The sequence below is a fragment of the Thalassophryne amazonica genome, chromosome 5 (genome assembly GCF_902500255.1).
Source record: "Thalassophryne amazonica chromosome 5, fThaAma1.1, whole genome shotgun sequence".
Lineage (NCBI taxonomy): Eukaryota > Metazoa > Chordata > Actinopteri > Batrachoidiformes > Batrachoididae > Thalassophryne > Thalassophryne amazonica.
Window position 1 is genome coordinate 28,422,019 of NC_047107.1, and position 12,378 is coordinate 28,434,396.

Below are 12,378 nucleotides of genomic sequence, written 5' to 3' on the forward strand. Positions count from 1 at the left end.
CTGCCCTTGCTGGCAAAGTAAAGAAGACAGACGTGTCTAAATACAGTGCTCTGCAAAGTATTTGCAGCGCTTCACTTTTTCCACATTTTGTTATGTTACAGCCTTATTCCAAAATGGATGAAAAATTTTTTCCCTCAAAATTCTACACACAATACCCCATAATGACATTGTGAAAAAAAGGGAGGGATTGGAGATTCTTGCAAATTTATTAAAAGACAACAATAAAAAACTAAACTAAAATAATAATAATAATAATCGCACATACATGAGTATTCACAGCCTTTGCCATGAAGCTCAAAATTGAACTTGTGCATCCTGTGTCCACTGACCATCCTTGAGATGTTTCTACAGCTTAATTGGAGCCCACCTGGGATAAATTCAGTTGATTGGAGATGATTTGGAAATACACACCTGTCTATATATGAGGTCCCACAGTTGACAGTGCATGTCAGAGCACAAACCAAGCATGAAGTCAAAGTAATTGTCTGTAGAACCTCCGAGACAGGATTGTCTCGAGGGACAAATCTGGGGAAGGGTACAGAAACATTTCTGCTGCTTTGAAGGTCTCAAGGAGCACAATGGTCTCCATGATCCATAAATGGAAGAAGTTCGGATCCACCAGGATTCTGCTGAAAGCTGGCAGCCCGTCTAAACTGAGCGATCGGGGGAGAAGGGACTTAGTCAGGGAGGTGAGCAAGAACCCGATGGTCACTGTCACAGCTCCAGCATTCCTCTGTGGAGAGAGGAGAATCTTCCAGAAGGATGACCATCTCTGCAGAAATCCACCAATCAGGCCTGTATGGTAGAGTAGCCAGACGGAAGCCACTCCTTAGTAAAAGGCACATGGCAGCTGACCTGGAGTTTACCAAAAGGCACCTGAAGGACTCTCAGACCATGAGAAACAAAATTCTCTGGTCTGATGAGACAAAGACTGAACTCTTTGGAATGCCAGGCATCATGTTTGGAGGAAACCAGGCACCATCCCGACACTGAAGCATGGTGGTGACAGCATCATGCTGTGGGGATGTTTTTCAGCAGCAGGAACTGGGAGACTAGTCAGATTGAGGGAAAGATGAATGCAGCAATGTACAGAGACATCCTGGATGAAAACCTGCTCCAGAGCGCTCTTGACCTCAGAGTGGGGCAACGGTTCATCTTTCAACAGGACAATGACCCTAAGTACACAGCCAAGATATCAAAGGAGTAGCTTCAGGACAACTCTGTGAATGTCCTTGAGTGGCCCAGCCAGAGCCCAGACCAGAATCCGACTGAGCATCTCTGGAGAGATCTGAAAATGTTTGTGCACCAACGCTCCCCATCCAACCTGATGGAGCTTGAGAGGTACTGCAAAGAGGAATGGACAAACTGCCTAAAGATGGATGCACCAAGCTTGTAGCATCATATTCAAGAAGACTTGAGGCTGTAATTGCTGCCAAAAGAGCACCAACAAAGCATTGAGCAAAAGGTGTGAATACTCAGGTACATGTGATTTCTTAGTAATTTTTATTTTTTTATGAATTTGCAAAAAAAAAAAAAAAAAAAAAAAAACTTTTTTCATGTTGTCATTATGGGGTGTTACAATCAGAATTTTGAGGGAAAAAAAAATGAATTTCCATTTTGGAATAAGGCTGTAACATAACAAAATGTGGAAAAAGTGAAGTGCTGTGAATACTATCTGGATGCACTGCAAGTTGACGTGGCTCATTGACATTGTTTAGTGTAGATAACATGTCTGCCAGACACTGATAGGAATATAAAACATGCTGTGTGCTTGCCTACCACACACACACACACACACACACACACACACACACACACACACACACACACACACACACACACACACACACACACACACACACACACACACACACACACACACACACACACACACACAGAGTGCATAAGTGCTGCTGACACACATCTGGTTTTATGTGCTGTGGGCAGATTGCTTGAATCCTCACAACCTTTTAAGTTAAAGCTTGCAACAAGCTGAAAATGTTGTCCGTCTGAAAACCTCACAGCAGTAGTTCCCAAAGTGTGGGCCTTGAAGGTTCTAACAGGTGGGTCGTAAGAGGTCATTAAAAATAAATGAATAAAATCATCTTTGATTTTCAATTTTGCAGTTAAGTTTAAAATTACACAAAATATTTTGTGTAATTTTAAAATGTGATCAGAAGTAAAACAAACAAAAAACCCCACAGGATTTAAATGATGCGTTATTCTTCATTTATATGGCTGATTTTAAGATATTACAGATACAGAAATAGTGTTATATGGCTGGGGGGGCCTGGCTGCCGGTTTGTTTCTGTTTTTTGGTTTTCCTCCCAGGTGGCTGGCGTTTGCGACTGAGTGGCTGTGTTGCTGAGGCTGTCAGGACCTCACCCTGATCACCTGCGACTCGTCAGGACTCACAGCTGTAGTGCATCTGGATGGATTGGAACATGTTGGCATTTAAGACTGGAGTGCACAGTGTGTATTTGCCAGAGACTCGACCTTGTGACCAGACGGGTGAGATCGTCGTCTCGGGAGCCATCTCATCAGCAGCGGATGCTGAGAACGTCCAGGTTTGATGCACGGTCTGTGAAAGAGGAGGGGGTGAGGTCTCACGCTCGTCAGCACACTTCCTGAGGTACGTTAGATTTTGTGACTAACAGTTATACAGTCAGTAAATGTGGTGTCCCTCACACCTTATTATATTGAGCTGTACGTTAGTCATGTATCGGCTTCCACTGCAGTGGAGTTTTGTGAACTGGATGTTCCATGCCTGCAGGTTGGGAAGCTGATCAGTAATCAAGCCAGGAAGTGTTTGCTGTTTGTACACCTTTAAGTGTTCTGTGTGTAGAGTGTGGACTCACATAATGGTTCCTTCTTTCACAGACTCGGTTGTTGCGGCCACCTGGGGGGTGTCGGCGGGGTCCTTGGGTCCGAAACAGCTTCTGGCTCCGGACCGTTAGCGCTGCTGGGAGCGCACCACGCCAGGCCGCACCTTTTGTTATTATCACTGTTATGTATTAAATTCAGTTAGCCTTTGTACCGTGCTCTGCTTATTTCATACTGGGTCCTTCAAACGCTGGTCGGTTCTCCGAGCTGCGTCCGACACATAACAAATAGTTAGTTTGTGTGTGTGTGTGTGTGTATCAAAACTGTGAAGTTTTTTAAATTTTGGCCACACAAGATTTTCAGATTTTTAAAGTGGGCAGCAGTGTTGTTTAGTCTGGGAATGTTTGTCTGACAGCTTTCACACGTGCATGCTTCTTTGCTCAAAGGTCAACTGACTTCATGCAGCAGACACGAGTCAGAAAAAAAAAATAAACTCAGAATATGACACAAATGAATACTTGTGATTTTTTTTTTTTTGCTCCAAGTCCAACATTTCTGATGTCATATTTTCAAGTGATACTCCTCATCTTCATCTCTCCCTCCTCGCCGTTTCTTAATCTCAGACTCATGATGTCAAACATTCTCCTTCGGCCTCGCTCCTTGCGGGACATTTCACACCTTTGTGCTGACCTTCTCTGCTGTGTTCTGACAAACTCATGTGAATTCACCCATTTGGTTGTGTAAGCTGTCAGACATGTTGTGCAACACTTAACGCTTGTGTCCGATCAGCAAGAAAAGTACAAAAACACTGAGATGAACCTTCGTATAGAGATTATTACAAACAGACTTGAAGGCGCGCTGACTTTTTTGTGAAGAAAAACCACATCTGTGTTCAGTCACAGCTGTAATGTGATCCAGTTACCTTTTGTGTGTTTGCTTGGCTTGCTGCAGGATCACATGCATTTCGTGTGAGTGTGCACGGTGTTGTTTATAGAAGATATTTACCTCTCTCTTCCCTCTCTCTCTCCTTCTTTGCTCGCTCCCTTTCTTTCTCCATCCATTTCATGTCTGTCTCATCTTCTTTCCTCCCTGTGGAAAATAAAAGGATTAGAAAAATCCCTGAATAGGCGACATACTTTTAAACTCGTCTGCACAGCGCTGATTGTAAATAGCCCTTTTTTGTAAAGAATCATTTCTGGAATGTTATCAACTTTCTCTGCTTTGCTGGCGAGACGCCTCACTAAACTAATGTAACACAAAACATTTGTGCATTAATATGTTTGAGTTGCCGCCGTGTGTGTGGACATGCACTCACTCAGGCCGTATTCATCATAATCATCGTACCAAGTCCCCTCGTAGGGAGGAGTGGTCTCCGTGGGCTCTTCTGTGCAAAAGAATCAAACATTAAAGTCAGCGGCGCCACATTATACAAGCCGGTTTATAAGCTTGTACAGTTACAAGTGTCAGATTTTAGAGTATTTACACGACAGGCCACATCTTCTTTCTATTTGTGTGAATGTAAATCCCACTGCAACGTCTGCCATTTAATTAAGCTGCAACTTGTTAAATGTTTAATTACATTTACGAGAATCATAGAGTTGCTATCTGATGACAAGCTTTTTGGGTTACAAACCAAAGTGTGGAAACTTTTGATGACTGTGTGGATCCAAGCAAACCCACCCACTCCTGGAAAAGTAGGGCAGGTTACAGCTCACAGACACTATGATGTTATTCCCATGTGTGGAACTTACTCAGGATTTCTCAACTCTCCCCTCTCTAAAGGCGCACACACACGGAAAGGACATTTCCTTGGCGTCACATTTGTCGACAAGCCACAAGTGTCCTAATTAGGAGGGTGAGCGGCTGCAGGTTTGGCATACTGACTGACAGTTGTTACCTGGTAGAGTTTCAACTTTTATTTCAGGGATGACTTCCTTGCCATCAGGAAATGGAAGGTTCTCTGGCACCTCAACTGCAAGAGTGGAAAATGAAATGAAAAGGTAGAAAAGCACTCAGAGCACATCTGTTAAAGGTTCTATAAATAACATCCATCCATTTTCTATACCCGCTTACTCCAATTAAGGGTCACAGGTGGCTGGAGCCTATCATAGGGTGTGAAGTAGGGTACACCCTGGATAGGACGCCAGTCTGTCGCAGGGGCACACGTAGACAAACAAACACATTTACGCACACCTATGGATAGTTAAATGATTCCAATTCACCTAACCTACATGTCTTTGGATGAGGGAGGAAGCCGGAGCACTCAGAGAGAGCCCAAGCAAACAACAAGAACATGCAAACTCCACATAGAAAGGCCACAGGCGGGAAGTGATCCCATAACCTTCTTGCTTTGAGGCAACAGTGCTAACCACTAAGCCATGTGCTCCCTATAAAGAACATTTTGGACTGATTTTTAGGGGGGACCGTTCGGTCGGTGACACCGGCTCCTTCACACATTTCTAAACAGACAGTCGTAATATCCCACACAGCACAGTACATTCAAGATGCCAGACAGTAGTGACTTTCCATTAAATTCTCTCCAAACAAACTACATTCAGACACTAGAGGTTTCTGATCAAGAACGTAGTTACACTGGAGTCAATAAAGGTCTGGCTTTGTCCAGATGGAGAACTGTTAATAAAGGTCTTCAAATGGTATTCCTTGTCTTCAATGTGTGTGTGTGTGTGGGGGGGGGGGGGGGGGGGGGGGGGGTGTAAAGGCTGTTTTGGCCTTAGTTGCTGGTGCTAGTGCAACATCTAGCAGTTATATTTACATCTATATCTCTACAGATATAGATATACAGCACCTTTAAAATCCAAACTTTAATGGCATGTAGTCCAAGCTACCCTCAACTCTTCTATCAGCTTTCAGTTAAATAAATTGATTAGTTTTTGCGTACACTTTCAAACAACTCAACAGATCAACACACTGCTGAGGGCCTTCTTTCATGTAATAGGCATAAGATTAAACGGGGGATAGAATCAGCAGAAATGCTGGAGAAGCAGAGGTATGGTCTGTTGGAAACATGGAGTAATGACATGTCATTACAGTCCAGATAAGCAGTGACTGTGGCAGAGGCGCACACCACACTATTTCCACTATTTGATCCAGTGGAAAATGTACTGTACATCCATTAGGTGGCTCAAGAATGGAAAAAAGTTGAAACAACTAGACAATGACTGTAAAGTGGCCTGGTCAACCCTGGTTCTGGAGGCCAATTACCCTGCATGTTTTTGACTGTCTGTGCTCCACCTACAGCGAATTAACTCTGTCAGCACACTCACATGCTATTTGTGTTCGTCAAGGGGGCACCATCACACGCTATTTGTGTTGCTGGGGGGGGGGCACACTCGCAGGCCCCCACCTTTTCTAAGTGCCCCATGAGTGGTGTTGGATGTTTGTGGGTGGTACCTGGACTCCAGCCGACTCCGGCCGAGAGTGGGTCAAAGAGCACTCACACGCCATTCGCCATCATTTGGCCGCTGGTGTGAAGGCTGGATCAATCATGGCATTCGGCCAGGGTTCAACATGGCCAATGATTTTGTGCAGCCCCTCGGCCACGACACAATATGTCCGACCTACATTTGACATGCCATGTGAATGTTGTGAGCACGATCACATGGCAGTGCAACCTCATCTTGCCTGCCGTTTGAATGGGTTGTAGACGCAAGCGAAACACGAATGTAGAGTGCATGTGCTGTGCCAAATGGATGTGGCGACTGTTGTACGAGGCATTTCGGTGCCACTCCGATTTTTCATGAGTGCCATTCAAATCCTCCTTCATGCTCCATTTGGCCTCATTCGTGTTATGTGTGAAGGGGCCATAAGGGATGCACCAAAGTTTAAGTGCACTAGCGATATCTACATAGACATGCATATGTCCTGTCACTCTAATCCATGTGACCTGCAGCTCACTATACTTTCAAAGGTGTAGTTTGTGGATGGATGTACATCTGATGTTGGCATGTTTGTCCTTTTCAACAGTATTACAGTTCAAATCAGTAGGTGCATCTAAAAAAAAACTGGAGTAAGTGTACCCATTAAACCCATCAAAATCTAAGTTTCACTATTTTTCCTATATATTGAAATAATTTGCAAGTTACATCATTTGTTAAAGGGCAAGATTTACATCTATCTATCTATCTATCTATCTATCTATCTATCTATCTATCTATCTATCTATCTATCTATCTATCTATCTATCTATCTATCTATCTATCTATCTATCTATCTATCTATCTATTAATATAAATTAATCAGCTCCACAGAACAATTTATGATCCACCTATCTATACTCAACAAAAATATAAATGCAACACTTTTGGATTTGCTCCCATTTTGTATGAGATGAACTCAAAGATCTAAAACTTTTTCCACATACACAATATCACCATTTCCCTCAAATATTGTTCACAAACCAGTCGAAATCTGTGATAGTGAGCACTTCTCCTTTGCTGAGATAATCCATCCCACCTCACAGGTGTGCTATACCAAGATGCTGATTAGACACCATGAGTAGTGCACAGGTGTGCCTTAGACCGCCCACAATAAAAGGCTACTCTGAAAGGTGCAGTTTTGTTTTATTGGGGGGGATACCAGTCAGTATCTGGTGTGACCACCATTTGCCTCATGCAGTGCAACACATCTCCTTCGCATCATCTGTGAAGAGAACACCTCTCCAATGTGCCAAACGCCAGCGAATGTGAGCATTTGCCCACTCAAGTCGGTTACGACGACAAAGTGGAGTCAGGTCGAGACCCCGATGAGCACGACGAGCATGCAGATGAGCTTCCCTGAGACGGTTTCTGACAGTTTGTGCAGAAATTCTTTGGTTATGCAAACCGATTGTTTCAGCAGCTGTCCGAGTGGCTGGTCTCAGACGATCTTGGAGGTGAACATGCTGGATGTGGAGGTCCTGGGCTGGTGTGGTTACACGTGGTTTGCGGTTGTGAGGCTGGTTGGATGAACTGCCAAATTCTCTGAAACGACTTTGGAGATGGCTTATGGTAGAGACATGAACATTCAATACACAAGCAACAGTTCTGGTTGACATTCCTGCTGTCAGCATGCCAATTGCACGCTCCCTCAAATCTTGCGACATCTGTGGCATTGTGCTGTGTGATAAAACTGCACCTTTCCGAGTGGCCTTTTATTGTGGGCAGTCTAAGGCACACCTGTGCACTAATCATGGTGTCTAATCAGCATCTTGGTATAGCACACCTGTGAGGTGGGATGGATTATCTCAGCAAAGGAGAAGTGCTCACTATCACAGATTTAGACTGGTTTGTGAACAATATTTGAGAGAAATGATGATATTGTGTATGTGGAAAAAGATTTAGATCTTTGAGTTCATCTCATACAAAATGGGAGCAAAACCAAAAGTGTTGCGTTTATATTTTTGTTGAGTGTAAATATCAGTGTTAAATGAATAACAAAATGCCTAATATTTATAGCTGACAACCTTAGTTCTTGTGGCAGAGTAACATTAACAGGGCTAGGCGTGTTAGCATGAGATCAGTTTTGTTTGCTAGCTCATAGAACTCATCTTTCCATTTGAAGGGAAATCGTATAATTTGGCAAAATACTATTTATGTATGAATCAAAATTAGTAGAGTTACCTCTTATTTGACATAATGTATTTAACCAAAGATGTGGCTGAAAATTCCTGAAAATGAATGAAATCTGACAGGTCCCAAAACACCAAAGTTTTTGGTTGTCTTCTATTCTGGGGTCCTGAGACTGTACTTTGGGGCGGGGCTAACTCAACAATGGTAAATGTGATTTGCATGCAATAAAAATGTCATAGAAGTAACAAACCATTTTATTGGATGTAATGGAAGTAATGGATGGAAAAATATATATTTTCCTTTTATTGCAAACTGACATCAAAGCTGAAAGTGGGCTCAATGGGTACACTTACCCTGAATCTTGTGAAAAAAGTTCAATATTTTTTGTCAGGTATTTCAGAAAGAGAAAATTTTACATATTCTATTTTCAATACATAAAAACAGAAATGTTTGTCATTTTTTATTTGATTTTTGATAATTAAGGCCTCCTGATACCAAAAACAAAACAACAACAAAAAAAACCAAACAGAAAATGCATATCTCATAATATTTCAATATTCTATTTCAAGTCAGTATTTATGCAGTATGAACACCACGATTCTCTCAAATCTGGTTCAGTACAGACAACCGCAATCACAGGGAAGACTGCTGACTTGACAGTTGTCCAGAAGACACTCACACACACTGTCCATAGGGAGCTAAGCCACAAAAGGTCATTGCTGAAAGCTCTGGCTGCTCACAGAGTTCTGGACCAAAGCATAGTCATGGAAAGTTGAATGGAGGGGGAAACTGTGGTTAGAAAAGATGCACATGCAACAGAGATGACCGCAGCCTTGAGAACATTGTTAAGCAAAGCCGATTCCAGAACTTGGGGGAGCTTCAGAAGGCACAGACTGAGGCTGGAGTCAAAGCATCAAGAGGCAACACGCACCGATGTATCCAGGAAATGGGCACAAAATCCAATCTGTTTGAAGTTCAGTGTAAACTTTTAACAGACAGTGATGATTTGGCGCCATGTCATCTGCAGGTGCTGGTCCACTGTGTTGTATCATGTACAATGTCAACCCAGCCATCTACCAGGAGGTTTTAGAGCACTTCATGCTGTCATCTGCTAACAAGCCTTATGCCCCCATCACACTATAGGCTGAATGAGCCTAAATGGCGTCTGAAAGAAAATTCGATTTCCATTTGAACAAAGTCAAGGCGCAATCAAAAACCTCCGACAGCATTCTGTGTGCACTACAAACAGTCGGGCACAGTTGTGCCGCCATCCCAAATGTAGAGCACATGCTTTCTACTTTCGAAGTGCACTCGAGGAGGAAATATATCGAACACCAATTGAGGTGGACTCTAAATGCATTCTGACTGTGTTCTAAATAATCTCATGGTGTCAAAACAGCATTCAGACCATTCTGATTGCACTTGAGAGACATTCCCCATGGTCAGGCACATAAGTAATTGTAGAATCTAAATATAAGGATCGCCAGTTAAACTATTTCATGTATTATTATATGGTATGGGATTTTGCCAACTTCTGATTGGTCCATTCGCCACTTTCTGAGCTGTACCACATGCCAAGTTGACCACTGGTGGAGCCAAGTTGACCGCTGGTGGAGCCGAGTACACCTCGCGTGCAGCGTAGCACTAGCTAATCGAGCGACGCCTTCTATCGATAACGACCAATCAGATAACGCGATACAATGCCGACTTTGGCTGTCAGTTTGTTGGCAAGATGGCAGAAGACAGGTTTGCGTCTGTTAGAGACGCTGACTTAAAACAAATTTTACACGAAAAAGATGCGAAGAACACCCGCAGAAATACAGAGTCAGCAGCCAACTTGTTTCGCAAGTACGTCACTGAAAAGGGACACGCGCCCAACTTTGAAACTTATGACAGACGGATGCTTGACGGAGTACTCGGTCGATTTTACGCAGAAACTAGACAGGCGAATGGCGAACTGTATCAATCAATCAATTTCATTTATATAGCGCCAAATCACAACAAACAGTTACCCCAAGGCGCTTTATATTGTAAGGCAAGGCCATACAATCAATCAATCAATCAATCAATTTTTTTATATAGCGCCAAATCACAACAAACAGTTACCCCAAGGCGCTTTATATTGTAAGGCAAGGCCATACAATAATTACGTAAAAACCCCAACGGTCAAAACGACCCCCTGTGAGCAAGCACTTGGCGACAGTGGGAAGGAAAAACTCCCTTTTAACAGGAAGAAACCTCCAGCAGAACCAGGCTCAGGGAGGGGCAGTCTTCTGCTGGGACTGGTTGGGGCTGAGGGAGAGAACCAGGAAAAAGACATGCTGTGGAGGGGAGCAGAGATCAATCACTAATGATTAAATGCAGAGTGGTGCATACAGAGCAAAAAGAGAAAGAAACACTCAGTGCGTCATGGGAACCCCCCAGCAGTCAGTCTATAGCAGCATAACTAAGGGATGGTTCAGGGTCACCTGATCCAGCCCTAACTATAAGCTTTAGCAAAAAGGAAAGTTTTAAGCCTAATCTTAAAAGTAGAGAGGGTGTCTGTCTCCCTGATCTGAATTGGGAGCTGGTTCCACAGGAGAGGAGCCTGAAAGCTGAAGGCTCTGCCTCCCATTCTACTCTTACAAACCCTAGGAACTACAAGTAAGCCTGCAGTCTGAGAGCGAAGCGCTCTATTGGGGTGATATGGTACTATGAGGTCCCTAACATAAGATGGGACCTGATTATTCAAAACCTTATAAGTAAGAAGAAGAATTTTAAATTCTATTCTAGAATTAACAGGAAGCCAATGAAGAGAGGCCAATGTGGGTGAGATATGCTCTCTCCTTCTAGTCCCCGTTAGTACTCTAGCTGCAGCATTTTGAATTAACTGAAGGCTTTTCAGGGAACTTTTAGGACAACCTGATAATAATGAATTACAATAGTCCAGCCTAGAGGAAATAAATGCATGAATTAGTTTTTCAGCATCACTCTGAGACAAGACCTTTCTAATTTTAGAGATATTGCGTAAATGCAAAAAAGCAGTCCTACATATTTGTTTAATATGCGCATTGAATGACATATCCTGATCAAAAATGACTCCAAGATTTCTCACAGTATTACTAGAGGTCAGGGTAATGCCATCCAGAGTAAGGATCTGGTTAGACACCATGTTTCTAAGATTTGTGGGGCCAAGTACAATAACTTCAGTTTTATCTGAGTTTAAAAGCAGGAAATTAGAGGTCATCCATGTCTTTATGTCTGTAAGACAATCCTGCAGTTTAGCTAATTGGTGTGTGTCCTCTGGCTTCATGGATAGATAAAGCTGGGTATCATCTGCGTTACAATGAAAATTTAAGCAATGCTGTCTAATAATACTGCCTAAGGGAAGCATGTATAAAGTGAATAAAATTGGTCCTAGCACAGAACCTTGTGGAACTCCATAATTAACCTTAGTCTGTGAAGAAGATTCCCCATTTACATGAACAAATTGTAATCTATTAGATAAATATGATTCAAACCACCGCAGCGCAGTGCCTTTAATACCTATGGCATGCTCTAATCTCTGTAATAAAATTGTATGGTCAACAGTATCAAAAGCAAAAGTGATCACTTCATAGAGCTAATAAGCTGAAGAGAGGGAGGGCATGAGAGGGGAAAGGAGTGGGGTGTGTGACAGTAGGTGGGAGAGAGAGAGAGCACGTGCAACTGGTGGAGGGTGTACACTGCTTTAATGTCAGGACCTGCCTTAACTCTCCTCTGGATTATGTACTTTGTGCAATATATGGACTGATGTATGCAAGCCAAGGCCCCCAGATCATGGGTTTACTGCAATGCACCGCAGACTGGTAGCTATTACTGGAAATAATGGCTGTAGGTGTGTTGGTCGGTGATCTGATGACTGTACTAATCTGATCACACGTGATCACATGCACTGCAATAATGCAATTGTCAGGGGACCCTGGTTTACATGTAATCAGTTCATAGGTTGGCTGTCATTTGAAATCCA

General features: G+C 42.9%; 1 protein-coding gene across 3 annotated transcripts in view; it reads right to left on the bottom strand.

Moving 5' to 3' along the window:
- The window catches only part of si:ch1073-459j12.1 (inactive carboxypeptidase-like protein X2), a 103,861-nt gene that overhangs the window by 60,553 nt on the left and 30,930 nt on the right, over window positions 1-12,378 (bottom strand). For all 3 annotated transcript variants that reach the window (XM_034169873.1, XM_034169871.1, XM_034169872.1), the window contains exons 5-7: window positions 4,721-4,795; window positions 4,139-4,207; window positions 3,829-3,912 (exon numbers count right to left, since the gene is read on the bottom strand). In XM_034169873.1, the coding sequence (XP_034025764.1) occupies window positions 3,829-3,912; window positions 4,139-4,207; window positions 4,721-4,795 (228 nt within the window). The remainder of the gene's footprint in view (window positions 1-3,828; window positions 3,913-4,138; window positions 4,208-4,720; window positions 4,796-12,378) is intronic.